General features: G+C 36.4%; 1 protein-coding gene across 2 annotated transcripts; it reads right to left on the bottom strand.

Annotated features, from left to right (window-relative positions):
- Positions 1–4,591: 4,591 nt before the first annotated feature.
- Positions 4,592–26,171, bottom strand: CENPK (centromere protein K). Of its 2 annotated transcripts, none has more exons than XM_065739832.1 (10): positions 26,075–26,171; positions 23,825–23,926; positions 22,023–22,079; positions 19,415–19,487; positions 15,369–15,415; positions 15,078–15,160; positions 14,889–14,987; positions 14,536–14,665; positions 8,535–8,588; positions 4,592–4,817 (listed from the first exon to the last, which is right to left on the bottom strand). In XM_065739832.1, exons 1-10 carry the CDS (start codon positions 26,141–26,143, stop codon positions 4,659–4,661), a joined length of 873 nt encoding a protein of 290 aa, XP_065595904.1. In that variant the 5' UTR covers positions 26,144–26,171; the 3' UTR covers positions 4,592–4,658. The 2 variants fall into 2 exon arrangements, with proteins under 2 accessions (XP_065595904.1, XP_065595905.1); XM_065739833.1 differs by lacking the exon at positions 26,075–26,171 and adding an exon at positions 25,267–25,281.
- Between the last annotated feature and the right edge of the window lie 19 nt (positions 26,172–26,190).

The following is a 26,190-nucleotide window of genomic DNA, read 5'->3' as shown; positions in this document are numbered from 1 at the left end:
GATGCAACTGCTTTCACAAAACAAAATCCTCTCACAGTGAAACAGACACAACTCTGAAAATAAATGATACTAAAATAACAGCATGTTGTACATTCAAATAAAAAGACTGGCTGCAACTGCTGCAGGTTACATGTAGAGGTAACTCTGTAAGTAACCCTCAACTCTTTGACAGTACTGATTAATATAAGCTAATAGTTTAACCAAGGAGCTTTGCAGCCTCTACAAATACACATAAAATTGAGAAATATCAAAGATTAACTGTTGTAAGAGATGCCACTTTTAAACACTTATTGTGGAGAATTTAGTATATTTGGCCTAGATGTCTCTAGAAGATCATGACACAAAGAATGATGTCTTGCGTCATCACCAACCAGAATACCCCAGTGTTCTATTAAGCAAAATAAAAGCACTTTGTTATCTGAAGAGAACTTCAACAACTGATTGCAGGGAAAATGATTTATTATAAATACTGAAGGACTGGTTCTTTATCAAGTTAACTGCAGCATCAATCTAGTTTAATTTGTATTTTAAGTCATTCTGCCTGAAACAGTCCCCAGCAACTCATCTGAATGCAACCTAAATTACAATTACAAGAGGAATACCACTGAAAACATTTGTCTTGGCTAACTATGATCCAAAAGCTCATTTGGAAGCACCTGCAAGCAGTGTTTGTTGCCAAATAGAGAAGGCATGATTATGTTTCATTTGACAGTACGGAATTTAAAACTTTTGCAGAACAAAGAACTTTTTGTAACCATGACTGATTATAATTACGAGTAGTTCAGCACTGCTGAAGTACCTTGGAATGCTCATTGTTTAACCTGGAAACAATCTGAATTAAAGCATAGTGTTAGCATTGCCTGAGAATATGCACACAAAAAAGAATCTCATTGGTTTAATCGCTAAAATTTTGCCTTTGGGAATAAGTAAAATTCTTGCAGTCAGAAAGCTGTTCTGCTGTAAGTTTGAAGCAAAATAATTAAATAAGTAAATAAAAAATCTAACAACAGGAAATACTTACACCAGACCTGGTAAGATAATCCAAAACATTGGAAAAAATTGCTTTTTCTCAGAATGTACATGGATTGACTGTCGTGAATACTCAACTGTGAATTTGGCTTTCCTTTAGGTTGTTAAGAAAAAGCTTCAGATGTGATATGGTACAGAAAATGTAATGCTGTTGTACCAAAATACTAAAAATGTTTGACACTTCAAAGATACACTTGTTATTCCAAGGTGATATACTGTACCAAGGGTAACTTTATCCCAGCCAAAACCAGGACAACCAAAACAGTCTTCATTAATATCACCTGTTCTCTCTCAAAACACACAAGCAAAAAGCTCAGCTATATTTAAGGTAAAACTTCATTTCCTGAAACTTTTAAGGCAGTCTTTCAAATCATGATACTTTTATCTATCTTCAGTCAAGTGTAGACAAATACAACAATTAACTTTAATGCCACATGCAGAAGTTGAAAAAACTACCCAGAAGAAATTAATTAATTGAGAAGGGAATAATGATAGAAAATTTGTATCGGTCTTTCACACAGTTGAGTCTGTGAGAGCATACAGCTGTTGTAGCCTGTGCTTCCTTGTAATCTTAGATTACTACCTGCAAGAAGGATTCGACATTATTGGATCTATTTCTTTGCAATGTGGAGTTTGCTTGGACTACATATTCTGAAAAGTGAGAAGCCCAGTCCAATAGGGGTTATTACTGGTGAGGATTAATCGTTTAATTCCTTTCATGTTTTTGATAGTTTAGATCCCATCAAAGCTGAGTGTTAAGTGGTGGGCCTTCACATTGCTACTGAAACAGTCAAAACCTAAAGCGCTGTCCTCCTAATTTGGCCTCTGATTCAGCAGGTGATCATTTCCTTACCCATGGATTGCATTCTCAAGTGACAGAGTAGTGAATGACATCTGTTACTCAGCCGTATTAGAGGTGCGGACACCTCTAATATGGTTAACCTCCCCATATATGGGACATATTCTCGCAGTTCAGTACTGGGAGAATATGATATAGGATAGATGAAGAACCCTACTGCTCATTCGATAATTAGCAGAATCAGAGGTGGGCGGGTTTCTAAGCAGCATCAGTACTCCAGAGATACAGACCTAATCAAATAGACACAGCCCAATACAACAGTACCTTAGTCAGAAACAAAAGTCAAAGACATCTGTACATAACTGCTTGTTGCTACTGTGCCATCTATCTTGATCACTACTGGACACTGTAGAAAAAAAACAAACATGACTGAAGTGATTGAAAAATGTGTTGTCATTCAGTAGCCATGGTAGCATATATAGTGTTCCATTTCCTCTTATGTCAGACTTCAAGAAGTTCCCTCTTCGTCAGAGTAAAGGATATTAGAATTTCTGCTTACACTTCTGCAGCTCCAAAATAAAGCACTTCTTCAATGCAACCACTTATTTCCTTGAAACGAATTATTGAAGAATGAGGTACATAGAAGCATTAACTCTTTATCATTGCTGAAAATGGCTACTGTCCATTGTTTCTGACCATGTCCTGTGGAAAACAGCTTTTCAACAGTCAGATCCAGGATGGTCTTAAAACTGTAGACAAGGTGTTCAGTTAAGGACAGATATGGGCACTGTCCTCAGCTGGAATATCAGACTCCTCTAAATAGCTGTCTGAATTGTGACTTCTGTGGCCATGAATCAAGAATACTAAAAATTCTTCCATTACACAGTAATTGATATCAACACTGAAGAGCTGACAATACAGACATAGACTCATAGAATCATAGGGGTTGGAAGGGACTTCAAGAGATCATCGAGTCCAACCCCCCTGCCAAAGCAGGTTCCCTACTCCAGGTCGCACAGGTAGGCGTCCAGGCGGGTCTTGAATGTCTCCAGAGAAATGGTTCAGCTTTTCTTTACAAGCTGGATTCCTACTGGAATTACACATCTTACTTTGAATTAAGGGTAACTCTTTCCTAAATGTTGGCTGAAGGAAAGTAACAGGTGGTGTGAAACAGTCATGACTGAACAATTCTAATCATCAATAGCTGAAGGTGGGAGCATTAGCTGTGTCTATACCTGAGTGTAGACACAAGTCCTGGGGAAGGAGGAGTCAAAACCTGTACTCTCTTCTTCGAAGAAAGGATTTGAACTTCACATTGATCCAGACCACATTTACTTGTCACACCTAGGAGTTTCAACTCTATCCTCACCTTTTGCTTCTACTAGCACATAAGGTATGTATTGATGAGCATCAGGTCTAGTAATGCATCACTTCTGGTAGGGCTGTCCAATACCTTGATCTGGAAGTTATCCTCAACACACTGCAGGGGTCTCCTAGATTGCTTGTTCAGTACTGCTTTCATAGCAGGCAGTCAGGCACCTTAAACCTCCCGTAAGGTTGTGCGCCTGAAAGCACCATTCATCTTGTAGTCAAAGCAAGAAAGAATGGTCAACAGGTTCTTTTTGACCAGGCAACCTTTAGCAGATCCCAATCCCTGATGTCCTTCATTGGTCTGGTCCCTGTCTTAACCCACAAGCTCTTCACCTAGTCATAGCTGTTTCTCTAAGGCAGCTCCTCCCTCTCTGTCCACTTAACACAGAGGGCAACTCCCTCAGCCCTCCTACCCTGTGCATCCCTTCTAAAAGGCTTGTAGCTCTCCTGTAGTTTCTTATTTACTGTAATTAATGACTGAATTGGGCCTAAGGAATGCATGTCTGAACCCTAAGCAGAAAAGCTTTCTGGAACAGCAGAGTTCCAAAATTTTAAGTTAAATCTTTCTAGGAAGACATGCTTTTTTAAGCGATTCTGATTATTTAATTGGATATAGTATTTGTGTTATGAAAAATAATAGATATTTAATCTCTTCCAGAGCTTGCTTGCCTTCATAGACTAAACTGTCCTCGTTTTCTTTGTTTTGCTGTTGTTTTTAAGGAAAAAAACCCAAACAATAGAAAACTACCAACACACCAGCTACTTAGTGGTTAATATTTTTTTTATTCTTCAATTTATACTATCACAGGAGATTGACGAAGATCTCGATTAATGACTTTTTAAAAAGTACTTCCCACCTCAAAAGATTTTATATTATAAACGAAAAGGATAGTAAAATACAAAATATTTAGGAACAAACAAACAAAAGGACCATTCTAAAAAACCCTGAATAATTAAGGAAAAAAAAGTCAACGTGTATGCAAGTCAGACATTAGCACTAGACTTCGAATGGAGGGCATCTGAACAAGCAGTTTAAAACAAATAAAAGTCAATGTTTCTGGACAACACCTACCAGGATCTATAATTATACATAATAACCGATTAAGTAGGCAAAATTAAATGCACTTCAAAAATATTTTTCTTCCTTAAAAAATTAAACATAAAACAAACAAAACAGTAGAGCTAAAAAAGCCTAGAAAAAATGCTAAAACTTAACACCGGACTGTTCTCACTCCCCCCTCACCCTCAAAGTTGTCGTGTAGAACACCATTGAGCCTTTTTACAGCAATTTTCAGCAGATACATAAGTATATCTTCCCCATAAGTATATCTTCCCCATAAGTATATCTTCCCCATAAGTATATCTTCCCCATAAGTATATCTTCCCCATAAGTATATCTTCCCCATAAGTGGAAGTACTACTGATTTGTTTTGTTTTAAAAGTGTACATGAAGACTACACTACTCGTGGAAGGCTTCCAGGCGTATCCTGTTTGGATCTTCTGGATGTCTCAGGACAATCCCACTTCGCAGTAGCAGCTCCAGATAAGGTGGCCAAAATGAGTCATCAACTGTTACATAGGGTTCATGTGGTGTGCATATTAATTTGTTCAAGAGCACCTGTAGTTCAAGACCAAAAGTAGAAAACTTAGAACATGTTGTGGAAATTAGAACTAGAATTCCCCTTCTATCAATAATAAGTTTGTCACTGCATATAAAAAAAAAATCCTCAAAGGAATTCTAGACAATGTAACTATAGATGCCTAAGAAATATGGATGTGAATGCAGCAGGAAATCCTTACATAATTGAGAGAGACTTTCGGAAATAATCTGTCTCATAGCCATAACTGACTTACTACCAACGATCATAAAAACCTATACCAGTGGAAATGTAAACTGTCACCACTGATTAAATGTGCCTCCCACCACCTCACTGTGCTCACATGTGCTGTTTGGTCTTCATAAGTATTCAGGAAATACTGATGAATGTCAGTAGATAACATTTTTTTTCAGACAGAGAAACTCAGTGCCGCATCTTTGCTCCATACACATGTCCATGTCAGACGTCATTTTGTCAGTGCCCTTCTGCTGCTGTCTGTCACACGGCAATAACATGTAATACAGTACTGGTGGGGAGGTCCAGCCCCTATGGCCATACCACCAACACCTGCCTCTGACATTGTGAGCAAACCAAATCAAAAAGAGGTGGCACTACTTTTAGAGCAGCCTTTCTATCATCAGCAGACTTGTTGAGGATGTACTCTACTGCTTCATTCATAGAGCTGCTGAAGATATTAAACAAGACCAGATGCAGTACTAACCACTGGGGAACAGTTAGCTACAGGCCTCCATCTAGATCGCACCACTGATCACAGCTATCTGAGCTCTACTCATCAGTCAGTTCTCAATCCACCTCACTGTTTTCTTGTACATCCCACACTTCCTATGCTTACCTATGAGGATATTATTACAGAATGTGAAAAGCCTTGCTGAAGTCAAAGTAGGCATCATCCACTGCTCTCCCTTTATCCACCCAGTCATGACATCATAGAAAACTACCAGATTGGTCAAGAATGATTTCCCCTTGATGAATCCGTGTTGACTACCCCTGATAACCTCTGCTTTGACCTGCTTGGTGATGGCATCCAGATTAAGTTGCTCCATTGCTTTCTCAGGGACAGATGTGAGGCTGACAGGCCTGTATTTTCCCAGGTATTCTTTCTTGCCCTTTTTGAAGACTGGAGTGATGATGGCATCCCGCTGGTCTTCAAGGCACCTCTCCCATTTTCCATTTCCTTTCAGAAATGATAGAGCAGTTCTGCAATTGCTTCTGCCAGCTCCCTCCCTGCAGGTGTATCCCACAGAGGCCCATGGATTTCTGTGTGTCATGTTTCCCTAGTCAATCTCTGACCAGATCCTCCTTGGCCAAGGCAAAAAGTTTTCTGCCCCAGATTATCTCTCATCTTCAAGGTCAAGAATTCATGAATGGCAATCTTAGCAGTAAAGAATGAAGCAAAGAAGGTATTCAGTAACTCTGCCTTCTCAATGCCCTCCATTACCGGAGAACCCACCTCATTCAGCAGCAGGGCCTAGGCTCCACTTGCTGTTGATATACTTAAGCAAGCCAATAGACCAATCAGTCCGGAGCGTGGAGGAAGTGGTACTTGAATGTTAACCAGCTTTCATGCAAATTCTTAAAACCACTTCTTGTTTGCATATGACAAGTACCGTACAACAATTCACCACCTCTCAATACTTACTCTTTGGTTTCTTCCTTACCTAAATACACTATTAGTTAAGAGAGACTGAAAATTAAAATCAGTTTCGACTTTCTTTTTGTGCTCTTGAAGACTGAGTTTATGTCCTCATAATATTGGTCACATGGAATGCATACTTACAGATAATTTAATTTTGCCTATTCTGTTGTGCTTTCTTTATTAAGCCTAGCTACTTCATTATTCTATTGAGTTTGCAGAGTCCTACCTTTCCTAGTTCCAGTAAGTACAAAATACACTGCTTGCCTCTTTCTTGCTGTTGAAAAATGCATAAAATCAGTTTCCCCACCTAGTACTATTAAAAATTTTTTTTTTTTTTTAAAGAACACTCTAAAGAACTGCTCTAGTTTATATATTTTGTACTCATTATATATTTTGGCTCCAAAGCTGAGTCTTTACTCCAATCACACTGCTGTAGGTGAGTTGTTGCTTAGTCTTCTTTGAAATCTTATATTCCGAAATTGTATTTATGGCCATTTACATACATGTATATTTCAAATATATTTCAAATTTTAAACATGTTTAATTCTAAATCTGATAGTAATAATTCTTAAACTGTTCAAAGGGAGAAATATTTTATTTATAATATATGAAAAATGTAGCTTACTAGTGGAATAAAAATTAGTATAATAAAAATTTTGAAGTTTGCATGATGAATAAGTCTACAGCTTGCTAAGGTACTTTTTTACTAATTTAACAAAGCAGGTGTTAATATATGTGAATAATGGAAATGTACACACCTAGTCTGTAAAAATGGATTTATTAAAGATGTACACTTTCATTATTCAAGAAGCAAGCACATTAAGGAGGTGTCATTATGAACACATGCTTATGTTGTAATCCTGGGTATCTATGACAGTTCTACAACAGTAACTCTGTAATTACAATATAAATATGACAGCATTTGTCTTTTTAAGAAACTATTATCTGTATCTAAGCAAATGGTTTTGAAACTAGAACCAAGTTGCTCAATAGAATTAAAAAAAAAAAAATCACAACCACCATCACCATAAAATAAAGATAAGGGACATTCACAGTTTAGGCCAACATGGCTAAAAATATCTGAATTTCTGGAACTAATAAGTTCTTTCACATGGAAATCAGACACTATTTGGATGAGTTCACATTTTAAGGAGACTAATATTATCAGAAATAAATAAGAAGAGCAATTTGTTTTCCGTAGGGAATACATCTATATCAAATTCTCGAGTTTGTTTTCAAACTCTGTCTAATTTGACATTAATAGGCATGCTGAGATACTTCAGGCATGTAAAATGATTTTGATGATGTAAGTAAAAGTCTGGCCTTTAAACTAAAGTACAACAATGTCATAGTGACCGGATCATAGCATCTTAACAACAGAATGTTATTCATCAAATTTTCTTTCAAGAGAATTTTTTTTTTCTGTGAGGTTTTACACATAGATTCTTACAACTATCTGAAGAATAAGGACGGAGGACAGAAAGGATATTACTTTTAAGACTAGATGGAACAATGCTAGTGAAAAGATTTAATACTCCTTCAGAATTATGCTTGGCAATTCAAAATCTTAAGTTGTACCATAATGAAAAATAAGCACTAATACTAGCATAAAATCCATTAGAAATATATGAATCAAGACCCACTGATTTCCTCGTAGGAGAGAAGATAATCCAGTTAACAGATATACTACTTAGTTCTCCTATAACTGATGGTGCATTACTTTTTAGAAATACTTGTATTTAAACAGTACAAAACAGCACAAAATGGAATGGTTTGACATCTTCTCTTAGCCAAAGCACGTTTTCCCTCAAATGAACCTCTTAAGACTCTTAAAACTTCTATAAAATATACAGAAATAAGGGGTAAATCATTTTTGCTGATGAAACTGAAGACTTCGTTATCTAGTCTCATAAAAATGTGGAGGTTTAATTTGATAGAAATTAAAATAGATATTTAAAATTCCAAAACATTTCACTTTTAAACTGTCTAAACAGTATGTCATGTTGTTATCTTATTAATAGATTGCAAACAGATCTAAGTATTAGAAAATCACTTAAAGCTCTACGTAATATCTTCTTACCTCTAAAATTTCATGCATTGTTATCAGTTGTTCAGATGGCTCTTCAGAGTATTTCTGCAAATATAAACCCTCCAGTCAAATTAACAGAAAAAAAAAAAAACCACCATCAAAACCCTCAAAACAAAAGATTCAGGACAAGGAAAATCACATTATTATTTGATAGTATAGTACAAAACAGATGAAGACACAGGCTTTTGTTCAATCATAATACAAGGTAGGATTTGATAATACATTTGTCAGTGCAGTATTGTGAACTTCAGTATTCTAATTACTTTAAAAATCATTACATTTAATCTTAGATGACTGTAATATAGCTACCTACATTGAAATTAAACCAAGTACATCATATTTTAGACGTAGTATAATGCAAAACATTCTGTTAATGAGCTGTTATAAAAACAGCTTTAACATCAGAGAAATGTTTACAGTAAGCTGCAAATCTGACACAGCTTCAGATTATAGTTTACAGTGCCTTAATATTTCTTCATGACTTCCAAATTAGAATTTATTTTACCCCTTCAAAAAAAAATTGTTCAAGTTTAAGAGAGAATCATAAAATTCTCTGTCCAGCCATACATCAGAAAATTAAAATAAAAACAATGTCAGTACAACTGTGCAGTTGCTTATTTAACCTGGTTCTTTTTTCAGTTTTTTCAACTTTCCATATTCACACTGAACACAGAAGTAGAAAATAATCCAGAAGTGCTAGCTGCCTACTAAGCACTGTGCAGAACATTATACGAACTACAGTTCTGGAACAGAAGAGGAAAAAAAAAGGCAATAATTCATGAAAGGAAAATTCTGGCTCCTTCATTACAAAGAGGACATACTGCTTGCTCCAAAGAAATCATGCACAAGTCATGGCTGAGCCAGGGCTCAATAATGTATATCTATCTGCCTTTATATTGATACTAGGCTAAGGAAGTGGAACCTATTGTGAGAAGCTGCAAAAACTCCCAAGGAAGAATCATAAAGATGCGTCATGGCCTGGGCTGTAGTCAAAAATACTACTTCAGCAGTCAGTTAACTGAGTTCGATATTTGTGTGTCAAAGGCAAAGTTATCTTTTTACTCCAGAAATTAACAGAACTGATACATAAATAATAAAATCTTAAGGATGTTAGTATAAAGATGTTTGCATTCTCCTAGAGCTAGCAAATGTATTTTCCTATTTTTATAATATATGTAATAAGTATTGTTTATAGTATTATATTACTTAGATATTAAGTGTTACTAATTTTAATAAATATCTATAATCAATTAATGCACATAAAGTCACTTTTAAGCCAGATGATCAACATCTATTCATTTAAACTGAAAGATCCCTTCTTCATTTATGAGAGATTTGCATAAAATGTATTTCTGCACATGACTATTCTTAACTAAAGAAAAAAAATGAATCTAATACTTTTTCTAAGATTTAAAATGCAAGACAATTCTTACCTCAATCACTAGCTATACTAAAGGTGCCTGTCAGAGCGTGGCAACAGAAGCTAACTATGATTGATCTTTAATCCCAGCCTCAATTGCTGGTGTCTGATGGAAGGCAGGTAGAACTCCAAGTCAGGTTTACAGCAGTTCACTCTGCTTTTAATTGCATGAGCTCATTCACAGTCACACAGAACTACTAGAAGCTTCTATGAAGTCAAACAAAACAACTAACAGAATTAAGAGTTAAAATAACAGAATCATTAAGGTTGGAAATACAAATAATATCATATAGTCCAAATAGCAACCAATGCCTGTGACCACTCCAGACTATGTCACTCAGTACATCTACCTTCTTTCTGAAAACCTCCAGGGATTATGACTCCACCAAGGTCACGCTCCAGTATTAAGGAGTGAGACGAGGTTCTTAGATTATGTATATACCCAGCATGAGATTAAGAAGCAATGGTTCAAATGTTGGTCTGACCAGTTTATTACCAATACTGACCAGGGAGATGGGGAAGGTGGACACTGTTACCAATAAGGGTGATGGGGAAGAGAAGGCGAGCGATAGGAAAGATAGCAAGGGTTTGTACAACACAGGGAAAGTCAGCAGCCAGGATCCCAGAGGCGGTCTGGTTGCAAGCGGCTCCAATGGTCCGAGGCAGAAGAGCAGGGGTGGCAGAAGCGGGGAGAACAGCAGCAGCGACAGGCAGCCTTGAGCAGCAAGCAGCTGTCCTGGAGAAGTGGCACCGGGTCAGTGCCGGAGAAGCAGTGAGGGGTCAACCCCAGCAGCGAACAGTGATCAGCTCGTGAGGTCTCTCCAAAGAGAAGGCCTCTCCGAGAAGCATCAAGCAGTGATCAGCTCAGGAGGTCTCTCCTAAGAGAAAGCTTCTCCAAGAGGAAGCCACTCCAGAGAGAACCCTCCAACCTCGTGGCTGCAGGACCCCTCTATTTATCTCCCAGATTTCTCCAGTCTACGTGAGGAACCCCTCCTGCTTGGGCGTCAGGCGGGTATCGCCTGAGATGGTTATCCCTCCCTGGAGATGAGTTCCACAAAAGAGTGTTCAACGGCCACTGAGCTGCATCTTAAGTTGCCCCAAGACATGCCCATCAGCTTGTCCCATAGACAAGGGATTTCACAACCCCTGCCCAGGACTAGCTTGGACATGTTCGGACATGTTAAGCAGCAAACTTTGAGGCAATGGTATGAAATAATAGTCTCTTACAACCACTTCCCTGAGCAGCCTGTTCCACTGCATTTCCACTCTTATAGAATTTTTACCCTGGCACAACTCAAGGCCATTACCTCTTATTCTGTCACTAGTGACCTGAGAAAGGAGGCTGACCCCCAGATAGCTACAACCTCTTTCAGGTCATTGTGAAGAGTGATTAAGGTCTTCTGAGTCCCCTCCAAACTAAACAATCCTAGTCACCTCATAAGACCTGTGTTCCAGACCCTTCACAGCTTCATTTCCTTTCTGTGGGAACACTCCTCACTTTCTTATAGTGAGGAGCCCAAAACTGAACACAGTACTTGAAGTGTAGCCTCAGCAGTGCCAAGTACAGAGGAAAAAGGTACTTAACAACTGTGTAATCAAGCTGATAAGAGATGTGAATAATGCCTTCTTTTGAATCCAGGCAGCATCAAATTCTGCTGCTAATGCAGACAGTTTTTATTTCTGACACATTAAGGAAGATGTCTTTCTCCAGCCTTTACAGATAATTTTAGATGCTGACTATAGGGGACCAGTAGCTGAACCACTAAGAAGCAATTACATTGAAAGATACAGAAGAAGATACAAATTCACAAGGACTGGAAAGAAAAACAAGACTCATCAGAACATAACCTGTGTTTAAGAGTTCAATGAATGTAAACAAAACTAAAAATAAAACCTTGATTGGAAATTTATCAAAATAAGTCTTAAGTAAAAGCAAATAAAGGTATAAAGCAATCTTCTGTGGGAAAGTGTAGATTAATCCCAAAGACCTTGGGTGATGGGATTTCCTTTAAAATAAGGAAAACTGCATGGAAAACAGAGTGCAAAAACTAATAATTTCTAACAGTGTGAGGAAGGCCAAGAACTGAATTTTGCGCTGGGTGAGAGATTCTTAACGTAAGTTGTTCCTCAGAATTCTGAAACACATACATGAATATGCCATTTCTTCCATTTGAAGCTTAGCAGGAGATGACTATGAGGAACTTGATCCAATCTTGAAATTGGCCTTGCTGATAGGGCTGGACAGGAAGAACTCCAGAGATCACTTCCAGACCAGATTTTTATATGAATCACATATAGAGTAGCAAATGAACCTGTGTACCTCATTATATGAAACACATTTTTAAAGATATGACACCCATGGGGAGAAAAGTGAACAACAGCTTACAATGCAACTAGGAAAGTAACCGGTATTTGAATGAACAACCTAAAACCTGCAAGACAAGTACGAACCAGCACATGGGAGATGAGAGATCAGGTTGAAATGAGGAAATAGATCTGACTGAAGGAAGACTGTTAATTAAGTCATGGATTCTTAAGTCATAGATTCATAGAATCATAATCACTGAAGTTTAATTTCTTAATGGTGACAAAAAAGATGTAGGTTGTCCTGGTTTCAGCTGGGACAGAGTTCATTTTCCTCATAGTGTCCGGTATGATGCTATGTCTTGGCTTTGAGAGAAAAATAATGCTGATAACACACAAATGTTTTAGTTGTTGCTGAGCAGTACTGTACAGAGCCAGACACTTCAGTTTTTCAGCTTCTTGTACTGTCATGTCAGTAAGCGGGCTGGGGGGAGCAAAAGTGATGGGAGAGGACAGAACCAGGACAGCTGACCTGAAAAGGCCAAAGGGATTTTCCATAACATGTGGTATCTCCAGTCAACTGCAAAACTGGGGCAAGTTGGCCGGGTTGGGACACACACTGCCCCGGGACTGGCTGGCAGGTGGTGTGCAATTGCATACTGTATATTTGTGCTATATGTGTGTATATATACACAATAAAATTATAATTTCTATTATTTCTCTTTTTCTATCTTAGTAAATAGCTTATATTTCATCCTATGTGTTATATGTTTTTTTTTCCCCCTGCATTCTTTCCCCCATTCCACTGGGAGGGGGAAGTGAGCGAATAGCTGCGTGGTGTGGAGCTGCCAGGTTAAACCACAAAAGTAGGGTGAACAGCATTTACTAACAGCAAGACTCTGGAAAGCACTGGTTTGGAGAAGAACTGAAATACAGTACAAGAAGATGTGGATGACTTCAGAGATGATCACTGTGTCTCAAAGGCCGCATCTGGTATTTCTATGTGCTAAATATGTACTATGTAAATCCAAGATACTTTACTAGAAACTCATGTCTCATCAGTTAGAAATATCAGGAAGAAAAAAGACAAAAGTGTATTATTTTGTTTTTGTGAAGAATAAAAGCAATAATGTTTTGTTTATAACATTGGTTTCTACCAGATTACAAAAAAATAAAAAAAAAAACACAAAGTCGTAAAGGAACCAAATATAGACAGTATTAGGATAAGCCAGAGAAATAAAAATCTCTCTCATAAGAAACAAACAGAAAAATTTACTCTTTCAAATCATAAAACAAAGAAAAAGAAGGGATAAGACCACTATCTATTAATGTATTAGGAAAGGAAAATACAAGAAAGAAGAAGCTATTCTAAGGACAATACTGGTGTAAGAATATATGGATGTCTATTAGACATAAGTAAATTTAAGACTGTAAATTAGTAGAGTTACTAACCAGGATATTGAAACGCTAGAACAAACACCAATAGGAAGAGTAGTAACCAAAAAGAATTAAAAATGAAGATCAGAATATTCTAGAAATTGTATGATGTGGTTGTCTGCAATAACAAGTAACTAGATTCAAGAATTCTATTTCTGTGTTCTAAGTGTGCATGAAATCCAAATCAACCCCTACCTTCTTTATAGCTTTTTTCTAATCAGTCTTTTAAATAGGTTTATTTTTACTGCAGACTTTGAATTTATTATGCAAAATACTCCCTGACTGCCTATTTTCCCTAAACTTTAAGATAATTTTTGGCCCAGTTTTCCTGAAAAGGAACTGATGGTTAACATTATAAACTATACTGTAATTATAAACACTTGTCCTTACTACTGTTCCAAAATCATTGTTAGGCAATTAAAATTTGCTTTGCCAAGGAAAATATGAATTGACTTGCCTAGTCCAGTAAAAAAAAAAGGAAAAAAAGAAGCAATTTGGAGTGAACCCCAAATCATTTTCAGATTTGGCACAGCTTTTAGTGCATCTTATTGGGTAAAGACTATATGTATAAAAAAAAATTCAGCTGGAACAGCCTTAAATAATACACACCAAGATGAAATACATTGATGAAATATAAAAGATCAGTGGTAAGAATATATTTATATTTCAGAATAACTGAAGATTCTGTACCAGTGACTTGAACAAAATATTATATCTAACGAAATAAAAATGAAGCATTCCAAATGTAAGTTAGGAGACAAGCAAACAAAAAACAAACCACCACAAAAAATACAAGAACAATAGAATAAGCACACCAACTCAACACTTTACCTTCTTTTTAGCGTTTCCATTTTTCTCTGGAAGGGGAAAATGTTCTTCTAGGAACTCACCCAAAGCATTCATGAGTTTTTTCTTATATTCCTTTAATTCCGACATTTGTTTTTTCAGTTCTTGAAATACTCTAGTAGCCAATATAATAGTAAAAGCATATCAACAGAATATCAAATTCAAAGAAATGTTTTTTCCTCAATTAAAAAAAGGCACTTATATTCTATTGTTAAAAGATCATCTTATTATTTGTTATATTTTACAAAGGAAGCAGTAAGTTTAAGTATTTGTTTGGTCACATACTTTTGATGAAATATAAATTGTTTAATATGAAAAATTTGGCATTACAGCAATACCTTTTTTCAGAATCTGTTACAGCCTCTTTTTTCATTTCTTCTTCCACTTCTTTAAAGGTGTATAGTATTTGCTCCTGTTCATCATGCCACTGCTGCTCTCTTTGAAACATGAAAAATAGGAAGTAGTGCAATTGATAAATGCAATGCAGTTTTCCCTAAACAATTCTTAAGTCACAATTATTGTATTACCTTTTCAGATCTTCTTTCAGCTTTTCATTCTTTGACAAAACTGCTGACAGCACTATTTCCAGTTCTTTCTTTATTCTCTGCAACTATTAAAAAAAAAAGTAAAAATAAACCTATGATTTCCAGATAATTTAGGGGAAGATAAGCATTAGAACAATCACAATGCCTATAGAAATATCCTGACTAGCTTAGCAGCAGTCCACCACAGCAGCAGCTGCAGGAAAACATAGGAGCTGCATATAATTTTTAAAAATTTAAGCAAGAAGTTATTTATTAACAGAAAAAGAGACTTACCTCTTCTTCTCCTAATAACAGGAGTACCTCTGGATTAGTAGAAATTACTGAAAAATATAATGAATTGATTTTTATGTGTTTCAGTCACTTTAGTGAGAAAAAAGCATTGTGTGTGTATATATATATATATATATATATATATATATATATATATTTAAAATTCATGAACAAGAAGAGGTACATGATTTTGAAGTGCAAAGTATGTATTTCAAGATAAGCAAGCCTGAGCTGTCGGCGGAAGAGTTTCCAACAATGCAGGAAATCAAATTCCTCGTCTTCAAATTCACTCTAAAACAGGCTCATTAAATCACTGAACAACTGTCAGAAGGTTTGTTATTAGTCTAACTTTACTTTTAAATGTAAACTGAGTTTGTACACTGGTTTTTCTGTTGTACACAAAAACTATTTTATTAGAACTTAATTAGAACTTATTCAAATAGAATATTTAGCCAAATTTTCTACAGACCATGTGCTCATATTTTGCAAATATCTAATCTAGGTTACGCAGAGATTCAAAATTTCTCAGAATTTCTCATACATCAGTTGTATTTGGAAGGGACCTCAGGAGACTGTGCCATACAACACTAACTCAAAGCAGGATAAACTGAAAGAGAATGTCCACTAGGATTTTTACTATCACTAAGTATGGAGAACCCAAAACCTTCCTAGGCAACTTGCTCAAGTAAACAGTAAAAAGGTTTCTTAATCTGTTTAAATGGGCTTTCTTCTATTTCAGTTAGTCATCATTAGCCTTTGCCCACTCACTGAATAGTACCAAGTCCGGTTTTTTTTTCTTCTTTCCTTTATTATTGCAGGTATTTATACACACATCGGTAAGATTTCATCAGTCTAAACAATCCAGCTGTCCTTGCATGTCAGATGCCCCAAGCCCTTACTTGCTTCCACACTATGTCACTAGACTTGTTTCACCATGCCCATGTCTCTCCCATGCTGGTGAGCCCAGAAAAGGGGCACAACACTCCAGATGCAGTCTCGAGATGCTTCACTATAGAAGAATAATCACATTCTTTGATCTGCTGGTAATGTTCTTTCCAAGACAGACCAGGATGCTGCCGTCCCAAAAAGGAGATTGGTTTGGCAGATGCATGTGGACACTTAATTAATATCTTCAAATGCGTTACAGTTTGATACTTAAGTGCTTTCCAACTGCTTGATCAGGACTGTGAAATCTACATAGAATCACATAACAGCTTGGTTTGGAATGAAACTTAAAGCTCATTCAGCTCCAACCCCCCTACTGTGGGTGGCTTTCCACTAGGTCAGGCCAGCTAGGGTGACATCCAACCTGGTCTTGGATGCCCCTGGGATGGTGCATCCATAGCTTCTCCAGGTAGCCTGTGCCAGTGCCTCACTGACCTCTGAATAAAAAAAAAATCCTCCTTACATGTAATCTAATTTATTTAAAAAATGTCTTCCCTTGTCCTATCACTATCAGGCCATGCAAAAAGTCACTCTCCCTCCTGGTACAAACTCCCCTTGAGTACTGGAAAGTTACATTCTCATCTCTAAGCTGAAGAAGCCCAGAACCCTCAACTTTTCATTGTAGGAGAGGATAAAGCCCGCTGATTACCTTGGTGGTCCCCACCATAACCACTATATCTTCCCATCTTTCTTGTGCTGGGGACCCCAGGCCAAGACACAGTACTGTAGGTGGGGTCTCACAAGGGCAGAGCAGAGGGGGACAGTCCCCTCCCTCTCCCTGCTGGCTGCCCCCCTTTTGGTGCAGTCTAGGATTCAGTTGGCCTTCTGAATTGGTAGCATACACTGCTAGCTTGTGTCAAGCTTTTAATCCACCAGAACCCTCAAGCCCTTGCCTGCAGGGCTCTCAGTGAGTTCTTCTCCCAGTCTCCATCTGGAGATGTCCCAACCTAGGCATGGCACCTTGCACTTGTTGAATCTCATATGGTTAATACGGTTAAATTTGCAAGCTTGTCCTTGTCTATTTGGATGGCATCCCTTCCCTTTGTTCTATCACATCTGAAAAACTTAAAAGCACCATCCTCACTTTACAAGAATGTCAGATGAAATGACCAATAAGGTCAACAACCTAACAAAAACCTTGAGCAAAAGCAGGACTTAAGGAAAATGTTATTCATGCATGGGGCGTTTCCCTAGAATGCTTCTGCAAAACCCAGTGATTTTCTGAATAAGAAATGAACTGTTGTATTTAATAGCCTTCAATGGACTTCAATCAGCTCACAATGTTGTGTTAATTTCAAGTATGTGCATCAGTGTATGACTCTGAAAAAAACTGAAGCATATGAATCTTTCTATCAACATGAAAATTCAAGCTACTTTAGCACTTTTAGATGTTAAAATGATGAGAATGTGTTTTGCCCAAGCTTTTACACTGAATTTCTAATCTTAAATAAAATTCAATAAAAGCTTTTCCTTAAAAAAAAAATAAATTAAATATCTCTTAAATGCAATACAATTGATTTCATCAATTTTGCAAAACATACTTTGAGAAAGTAATTTTATAGTTGTTTTAAATCTGAACCATTTATGAGAAGTCTTACCACTTTAAAAGTAATTCTTCAGTGATATAAATAAACCAGCAAAATTAACGAGCTCAAAATGCATCAAGTTACATGCCAGGATGAAATCTCTTTTACTCAGGAAATTACCATCTCTAAATCTTCAAACAAAATATGAGTAAAGAACTCACCAATCAAGCTCATGCTTTAGATCTATTTAAGTAGTGGTCTGTACTAATATTAGAGCAAGATCTCTTGAATAATGTGAATATAATTAATTTAATAAAATTAAATACTATCAGGCAGAGAACCTAAGGTATTTCTGTTATTCCTATTTAGGTTCATTTAGGTGTTTTTTTTTAAATTTTATTCAATATCATGCTTTTGGTCTGCATAATTCTAAGAAGTATTTGAGGCTGACCTCTCTTAAGAGGCAGGCTTATAAAGCACACGAACTATGAATTTATTCCAGTGAACAACACCAAGCATTTAAAAGAAATATTTTTAATTTTTCCAGCTCCTCTTACTTGACCACATGCTCTGCTGCAAGTACATAAGCTTTGAGAGAAGCTAGGGAAGTGGTTATAATATTCATCTAAAAATACATTCCAATTTGGTCAACTAAAAGTATTGGAAATCACAATTTGCTGCTTGCGTTGTGTATCCCACATGACAGGAATGTTAAGAAGAACAAGACTATCTGGCATTAAAATACTCAAAAAAGTTGAGTAAATGTATGCATTTAATGATTAACAAATCTTACTAAGTTGAAAGGTACAAACAGACACTGAACATGAGAAAAATGGATGCTATCAGACTACTAGTGGTAGGGCAGTATAAACTCTTATGATTTACTAAAATGGCAAACCTGAAGACTTTATTTACACTTTGATTTTTAATGTTTTTTTTTCAGTGTCTAAAGACAATGTGGAAGACCTACCACTTGCCTCAGTGGTTTGTGCTTTCAGTAAGCAATCTGAATTCCTGTATTGTTACAATAAACTGAAGTTTTTAGTATTTTTCTTAGCCTGAAATCCCTGACGCCTACTTAATCCAAGACAAAGATGTAGAAAATATATCAGCCTCTTCTAAAACTGCAGGAAAAAAAAACAAAACTATTTGCCAACATAAATCTATCAAAAAAAAAGTAAGTACAAGAAATGGAGAAAACACAATCACAGAAAGGAGAAACATGAAAGATAGTAACAGAATAGGGAATGTTTCTGACTCAGGATAAAATATTTTAAGAAACTTGCTAACAATTATTTTCTATTTAACCAATTGATGGTGATAGGAATTATGCATTCTCTTCCAGAATCGTACATTTTAGTAAAAATCACTTTGAGTGAAACTAAAGCACTAAAAAAATAGTGTAACTGCTAGAAATTAAAGACAAATGTTATGTTGGGAAGCATTTTATTTGACTTTTAACTAGTTATAGTATGATAATACAGTAAGACACTCAACACGTACACAGCCTAAGAAGCTCAGATACAAAATGTTGCAGAACTATACATGACTAAGTCTTACAGGTAAGCAGCTACTCACATTCAGGATTTCTTTTTTGCCACTGATAATACTCTGCTCTTAAAGCCTGCATTCGTGTCAGTAACAAGGAAACCTGTATTAAAAGAAATTATGCATCTTTTAAAGCGTGTTGAAGAATACTGGAATGTAATAAGAGTGGAATAAAAATTCACTTAGTAGATTTACACAGCAGAAACAAAAGAGTGACTAATGCAAAAGACCACTGTATACTTCGGAGGATTACAAGAGCAATCGCTGAAGTCAAAAAAATATTTTCACTCTTATTTCAAGAGGCAGAAATCAGAAACACTCAGATTTGGAATTTTCTCCTTAATTGCCTCTGTAGTATCAGATAATTAGAACTAAAGATAAGCCTCTAGAAGCATCATTATTTCACATCCTTGACTGTCCTCTGATATGTGGCAGATGCACATTTACCATTAAATGGACAGATGGATAGACGTGATGACTAAACAAAAGATTTTCTTTCAAAAAAGCAGTAGTCAAATATATTTTCTACCAAAACTACATCTATAGACTCAACAACAAGAAGCTTTACATTACTATTCTAGCTCACTGACATCACTGAAAATACTGGAGCAATAAGGCAATACATCAGTTCAGGAAAGTTGATTAAAAACAACTACAAAAAAAACCCAACAAAAACAAAAAAATTCTTAAACAAGATTCTTACTCTGTTAATTTTACTATGATCTGGAGAAAGAATACACACACACACACATACTTGGAGATTACACATATTATTTGAAGAAAAGTACACATATATGTAACACACTGTCCAATTATAGTTTAAGGAAGTAAACATGTATAAATGCAGTAAGCACTGCTGTCTTCAATAAAAGAAACTACTGACTGTATTCAGCTTTTCATAAAAAAAATAAAAACAATAATCATCTAAGATCTCAATAATAAAACAAATAACTGACACCTTAAGCTTGGCTTTTCACAACTCAAAGTAACTTTGAAAGTAACTTAAGAAATCTTTTAAAATATTTAACAGAACTGGAAACAAAATTAAAAACCTTAAACAACAGCAACAAAAAAAACCATCATACAAATGTTTCTTTATTTTGTAGTTTAGGTGGTATCATCACTCTTGTCTAATACTGGAACATTTTGACAGTATGATCAGCCTTCTCTGTTACCTTTTAAACTTGATAAAAGGGATGTACAAATAAATTAACACGCTTCCATTCAGAAACTGTAGATCGATGTCTCTCAAACAGACAAATACATACTGCAAACGTATGCATAAATAGATCTCTTTCTCATGCTGCATTTATTTATTCCTAGCAAAATACACTTCTCAGTAAGGAAATTATTATGTTGTAGACTGGAATCATCCTTAAACAATAAAACCCCACATAGTGCACTGCAAGATTATGATCTTGAGGTGATTAAGGAGTGAATTTTACTGATTGTTTCAACAGCAAGAAAAGAAACAAAACAATACAGCTTCTTTGCCAGTTTCAATGATAACAGAAGTGCCTATGTTAGAGCTTAAATTAGGATCACGTAAAAATTGCTGACTGAGGGTCTAACATGACCTCCTCTCCTCACTTTCCATCATAAAATGGAATAAACCCTTGCAACTCAATTTAATCATTGTCTCATTTTAAGAAAATACCTTCTCCAAAGTTAATTAGAAGGCTATGATGGACCTCAATAAAGATAGGAAAAAAAACAAACAAAAAAACACCTCTGAACCTACACCCAATTAAGCCTAGACAAGTGATTTCTAATGCTAGGACTTTACCCAGTACTGTAAGAAGAGAAAAACTGTGTTCTGAGCATATAAATAGAGTTCTTTATATTTTGCTTATTCTAGTTTAGAACATAGTTTATTAGTGACAAGAAATTAAAGCCAGTAACTAACTAGATATTTAATATTTGAGTGTTTGACAAGAATCTCTGGAATTCTGTTTATCATTCCAATATACTGAATTAGGCACCTGAATGTACTTACTGAAGTCAGGTAGGATGCAGATTTATAAAATTTGTAAAATCTATGTATTTCATCCACTCAACCAATATATTTTCCAAATGGAGGGTCCCCATATAAATTCAATTTTAAAAGTTCCTATTTAGAATCTGCAAGCAACTAGTGAGCCAACACTCCCCGGAATTCCAGGAGCTCATATTCATACACTTAGCATTGCTCAGGTCATTCCTAACTCAAGCACATCAGTTTCCTATTGATATCCACAAATGAGGAACAACTCTACTTTCCAAACACAAACTTCCAGAGTAAAACTAAAAAGTAAAAACTAAAAATAAATTATTGTTTTTTAAAAACAGATATAAAGACACTGAATCCAAGTGTACTGAATACCACCCTTCTGCTGCCTGTGTTAGATCTTTACCAGTTTCATGGCATTTTTACTTAAACTCTTCTCTTTTTGCATTTATGCAAAAAGCTTCATCAATGTAACCTTTCAGCATTTGCTGGGCATTAACATACTTCAAACTAAGTCTCAAAGTTTGTAAGAGTAAAGTCAACAACTTCAGAGAGTAAGCAAAGGTAATTTGTTTTCTTTTTTTTTGGAAAGAAATATTCTATTTACAGGGAGTATTTTGTGGAGAAATAAAAAAAACAGTAATGCCTTACCTTGGCATCTGAATCTGGCATGGTTTCTGCTGTTAGAAGTGTTAGCGTGCTCTGACACTGGGTAGAAAGCAAACGAAAGACAGACAATATTTACTCATTCCTACCTTTTGGAGGAAAGAAATATTACATTTTAAAATTGCAGCAATAACTGTTTACTATAAGGGAAATGTTTTGACTTGGGTCTTACAGTGTCCCTCAGAATCTTACCCAGAACAGCAAATAAAGAAATATTTTGAAATCATACTTCAGAAAAAAGAAGTAAAAATTTAATTAATCGAAAAATAAAAAAGCAGCAGCTAACAAATAATGTGTAATTTGAGAAAAATACCAAGCTACATGGGAAACATTAGTGCAGAGAAAAATACTGAACAGATAAGAACATGAGAAGCTATGTAAACAAGACACTCATGGACAGCAAGACTGAAGATGGAATCTGCTGTGAAGTTTACACAACCAGGGCTACTATTCTAGCTTTCCAAGTATAGAAATCACATTATAATACAGTTTTTGTTTCAAATCATTTAGCACCTCAATATACTATACACTTGAAGAACATAATTATGTGTGCAGTGTATCAGTTGCCACTGACTAACGCTGGCACAATAAATGTAACAAGACATCACAGATAACATCAACAGAGAAGCCAATGAATAACGCAATGAATAACGCTCTTTACATTTTTTAGCTAAAATATGCCCATATTCAGAATGGTATGCCCTGGCAATGAGATACAAGATTTCAATGATGTTTCAATTAAATTAAAAATAATAAACACCCTATCTTCCTCTCGTCTGAAATTTTCAAAGAAAATCCACATCCTCCAGAACCATGCTAAGCAATAGTTCATTTTTATCTTACTACGGTATTTCAGAAACCTAGTAACAGGATTTTCTGCTGCTTGCTCAGTAGCAAGATGCACATTGTGCAAAACTCTACGTAACAAAAAAAAAGTCAGGTTTACACACAAAGCTAATATTAGCTTTTTATTTCTAAACAGTACACTTTATAAACCACAGTTTATATGTACCTCATTCTGCTTTAAGATGTCAAATATTTTAATGTAAATTTCTGATCCTTTTAATGCATTGAGCCTACAATACAGAACAACCTAAATAAGTGGTGCATAAATACCACACAAAATAGAAGGTAAAAAATTAACCCAAAATACTATGTAGACCATGAGTTTTCATTAGTCTCAACATAATTTTATAAAATGCATAAATTCCCTCAGAACTGTTAAAAAGTTTATTTTGACTAGGATTGGCCTAACTAAAAAGAAATGTAACTTGTTCTAAAGCATTACTATTAGCGTATTGGACCATCTGACAAAAAGATGCACTTTATGATTGAGGTTGCAACTGTCAGCTTTCATGAATGTATGCTAAGAGCACAATCCTTCTTTCTTCTCAAATTCTGTCTTTCCTTTATTTATGACCCTAAGTGCTTGTGAATAGCAACTGATTCCCATCTCACATAATGCAAAAAAAAGAGGATCTCCCTTACAGTGTACTGATATTACCAGAATACAAACAACTATCACTTCATTTTTCTCTTTTTTTAATGTATTCTCTCATTTTATTTAAGATGCAACTTAATCAGCACATTGTACACAAAGACTGAGGCTGCAGAACACTCTTCATCTCTGCCAACATGCCTGCCATTGACCTTTCTTAAGGTCTTCATTTCATTGTTCTTGCCATTTCTTTGGAGGAGGTATGGTAAGCATGCAGTGAAAAGAAATAAGCAGGAAATCCTGACTAAAGTTAACAACAAATGAAGTCTAATTTTCATCATTTGCCTACCTTTTCCATCTCCTTCCAAATATTCTCACATTCACGTAGGAGTTCTTCCTTGGCATCTACAGGGCAAACTGAGTCATTCATGATTTCTGGTAATTTTTCAGCCTATTAACAAGGCAAATTGAGAAGTTACCATGCAGATGAACAAAAATTAACAGGTTGCTCAATCATACTCCATTAGGTAAAGTCTGTAACTAAGTAATCCCTTTGAATCCAAAAAGTTTTCAGCTAACTATTCTATATTTACAGATAGGATCAAATCTTTCTGTGGAAATATTTTGAAATAAGACACTAACAACATTTTTGATAGAATCAGAAAGTGCAATGGTTTCTAAAATGCTTTGGTTCATCTGGGCAACTTCCTTTCTAACAAAGAAATCATGTCAGAATAAGTGCCAGTCTACAAAACGACTGCCTTCATGCATATATCCACAAAGTTCTTCAACAGTTACCTCTCCTTCCTTCCTAATATACTAGGCTACCTCTTCTTCCAATTTCTACTTGTTCATCAAGAAGACTTTGAATTCAATTTCTGTGGACACAAGCAAAAAGAAGCCAAAAGATATGTTGACAAGTAAATAAAGAGTGCACTAGGATGGTCAGCAGAAAACAGTCACAGGGTCAAAAAGTTCAAATTTAAAAAAGTTGAGAAACAGTTAGGTTAAATAGACACACACACATTTTACAGTGAGGATGCTCAGGTGAGACCATATTGCTCATTATAACTACCTGAAAGGAGGTTGTAGTGGGCTGGGGGGTTGGCTCCTCTCTCATGTGACTCGTGATAGGATGAGAGGGAACAGCTTCAAGATGCACCAGGGAAGATTTGTACTGGATGTTAGGAAACACTTCTCCAAAAGAGTGGTCAGGTGCTGGAATGTGCTGTCCAGGGAGGTGGTGGAGTCACTGAACTGGAGATGTTCAAGGAACACTGAGATACTGTTAAGGGACACGGTTTAAAGAGAACTATTGGTGATGGGTGGACAGTTGGACTGCATGATCCTGAAGGTCTTTTCCAACCTTGGCGACTCTTATGATGTTAAAGTGAAGTCTATTGAGAGAAATATAAGTGTCAACAGTATACATGAGGAAAACCAGGAGGGCCAAAATGTTACTCAAAGTAAGAATGTGTTAACGTAAAACAATGAACTGCAACTTCCTAACTGTAAAAGAGGCAGTAAGTCTTTTAAGAAGAAATAAAAGTGTCTTTGTCATCTCAAAGATGCACAAATTCCTAGGTAAATCTTGGGAATTCATTTTCAGAACTCAAAAAGATGTATCACAGAATAATAAATTGAACAAATAATTTGAGAAGAGTGAAATATTCAACTAGCACTTCAAACAGCCTAGTAAGCCATAGCAGAGCGGCTAAGAGAATAAATACAATAATCAGAATTTCTCCTCAAATACTGGGACTGTTCTAACAAACTAAGAAGAAGCAATACCTCTGCTTAGCCTTCCTGGCAAATTTGTTGCATATATAATTAAAAACAGAACACTGAGAACACTAAGATGGCCATAATGTGATAAAATCTAACAGCATGGTTTTCGCAAAGGAAAATCATTATCTTCTTAAGAGTTTTGGAACGTCTCCATAACAGAAAAGAGAAGTACATCACATCATTTACTAAGAATTGCGAAATGCCTCCAGCAAAGGCCTCACAGAAGGCTAATAAAGAAGCTAAGCAGTCCTGAGATGCACTGTTGGTTTTTTTTTCCCTAGAACAACTGGCAAAGACACAAATAAAAATAAAAAAGCCTCAACAGAATATTTTAATCACTGCAAAAAGGCTCAGTAACGAGCTGAAAGATCCAGAAGGATTTTAGGGAAATAAATAAATAAATAAATAAGGAAATGAAGCCTTCGGAAACAACCGTCCTATCTTCCCATCACCCCACATCTCCACTCAATAACACGATCTGCCATTGCGAAAATGGGTCATGGAATAGAGTTCTCTAAAATACCAAGCAAAAAAAAAAAAGTTTTTATTATTGTATTTTTTAATATCGTTGACCTTCACGACCGATTTTACGCGGTCGCAAATTGTACGTATTTAAAGGAGAAACCCCAGGCCCCGCTACCAGCCCCCCGAGGGCAGCACGAGTCCAGCGGGACACCTCGCACGGCGGCCTCTGCGGTCCGACCCGTCCGTCCTCACCACCGCCTCCCCTCCCCGCCAGCCAAACCAGGGCCTACCCCGGGACCGTGGCATCCCCAGGGCACCTTGTCCCGCCCGCCTGCTCCTCCGTTACCGCGGCGCCGCCGCCCGCCGCCTCTGCCTCAATGCAGCCCGCCCGCTCCTGCGCGCGCTCCGCGCTCATTGGCTGCGCCCCGCGGAGCCGCTCTCGGGAGCCCGGCTGAGGGGGGA

The sequence above is a fragment of the Cyrtonyx montezumae genome, unplaced genomic scaffold (genome assembly GCF_038088225.1).
Source record: "Cyrtonyx montezumae isolate F1298 unplaced genomic scaffold, pur_monq_1.0 scaffold_25, whole genome shotgun sequence".
Taxonomy (NCBI): domain Eukaryota; kingdom Metazoa; phylum Chordata; class Aves; order Galliformes; family Odontophoridae; genus Cyrtonyx; species Cyrtonyx montezumae.
Note: the sequence above shows the minus strand (reverse complement) of the source record. Positions and strands in the feature narration are given on the sequence as shown.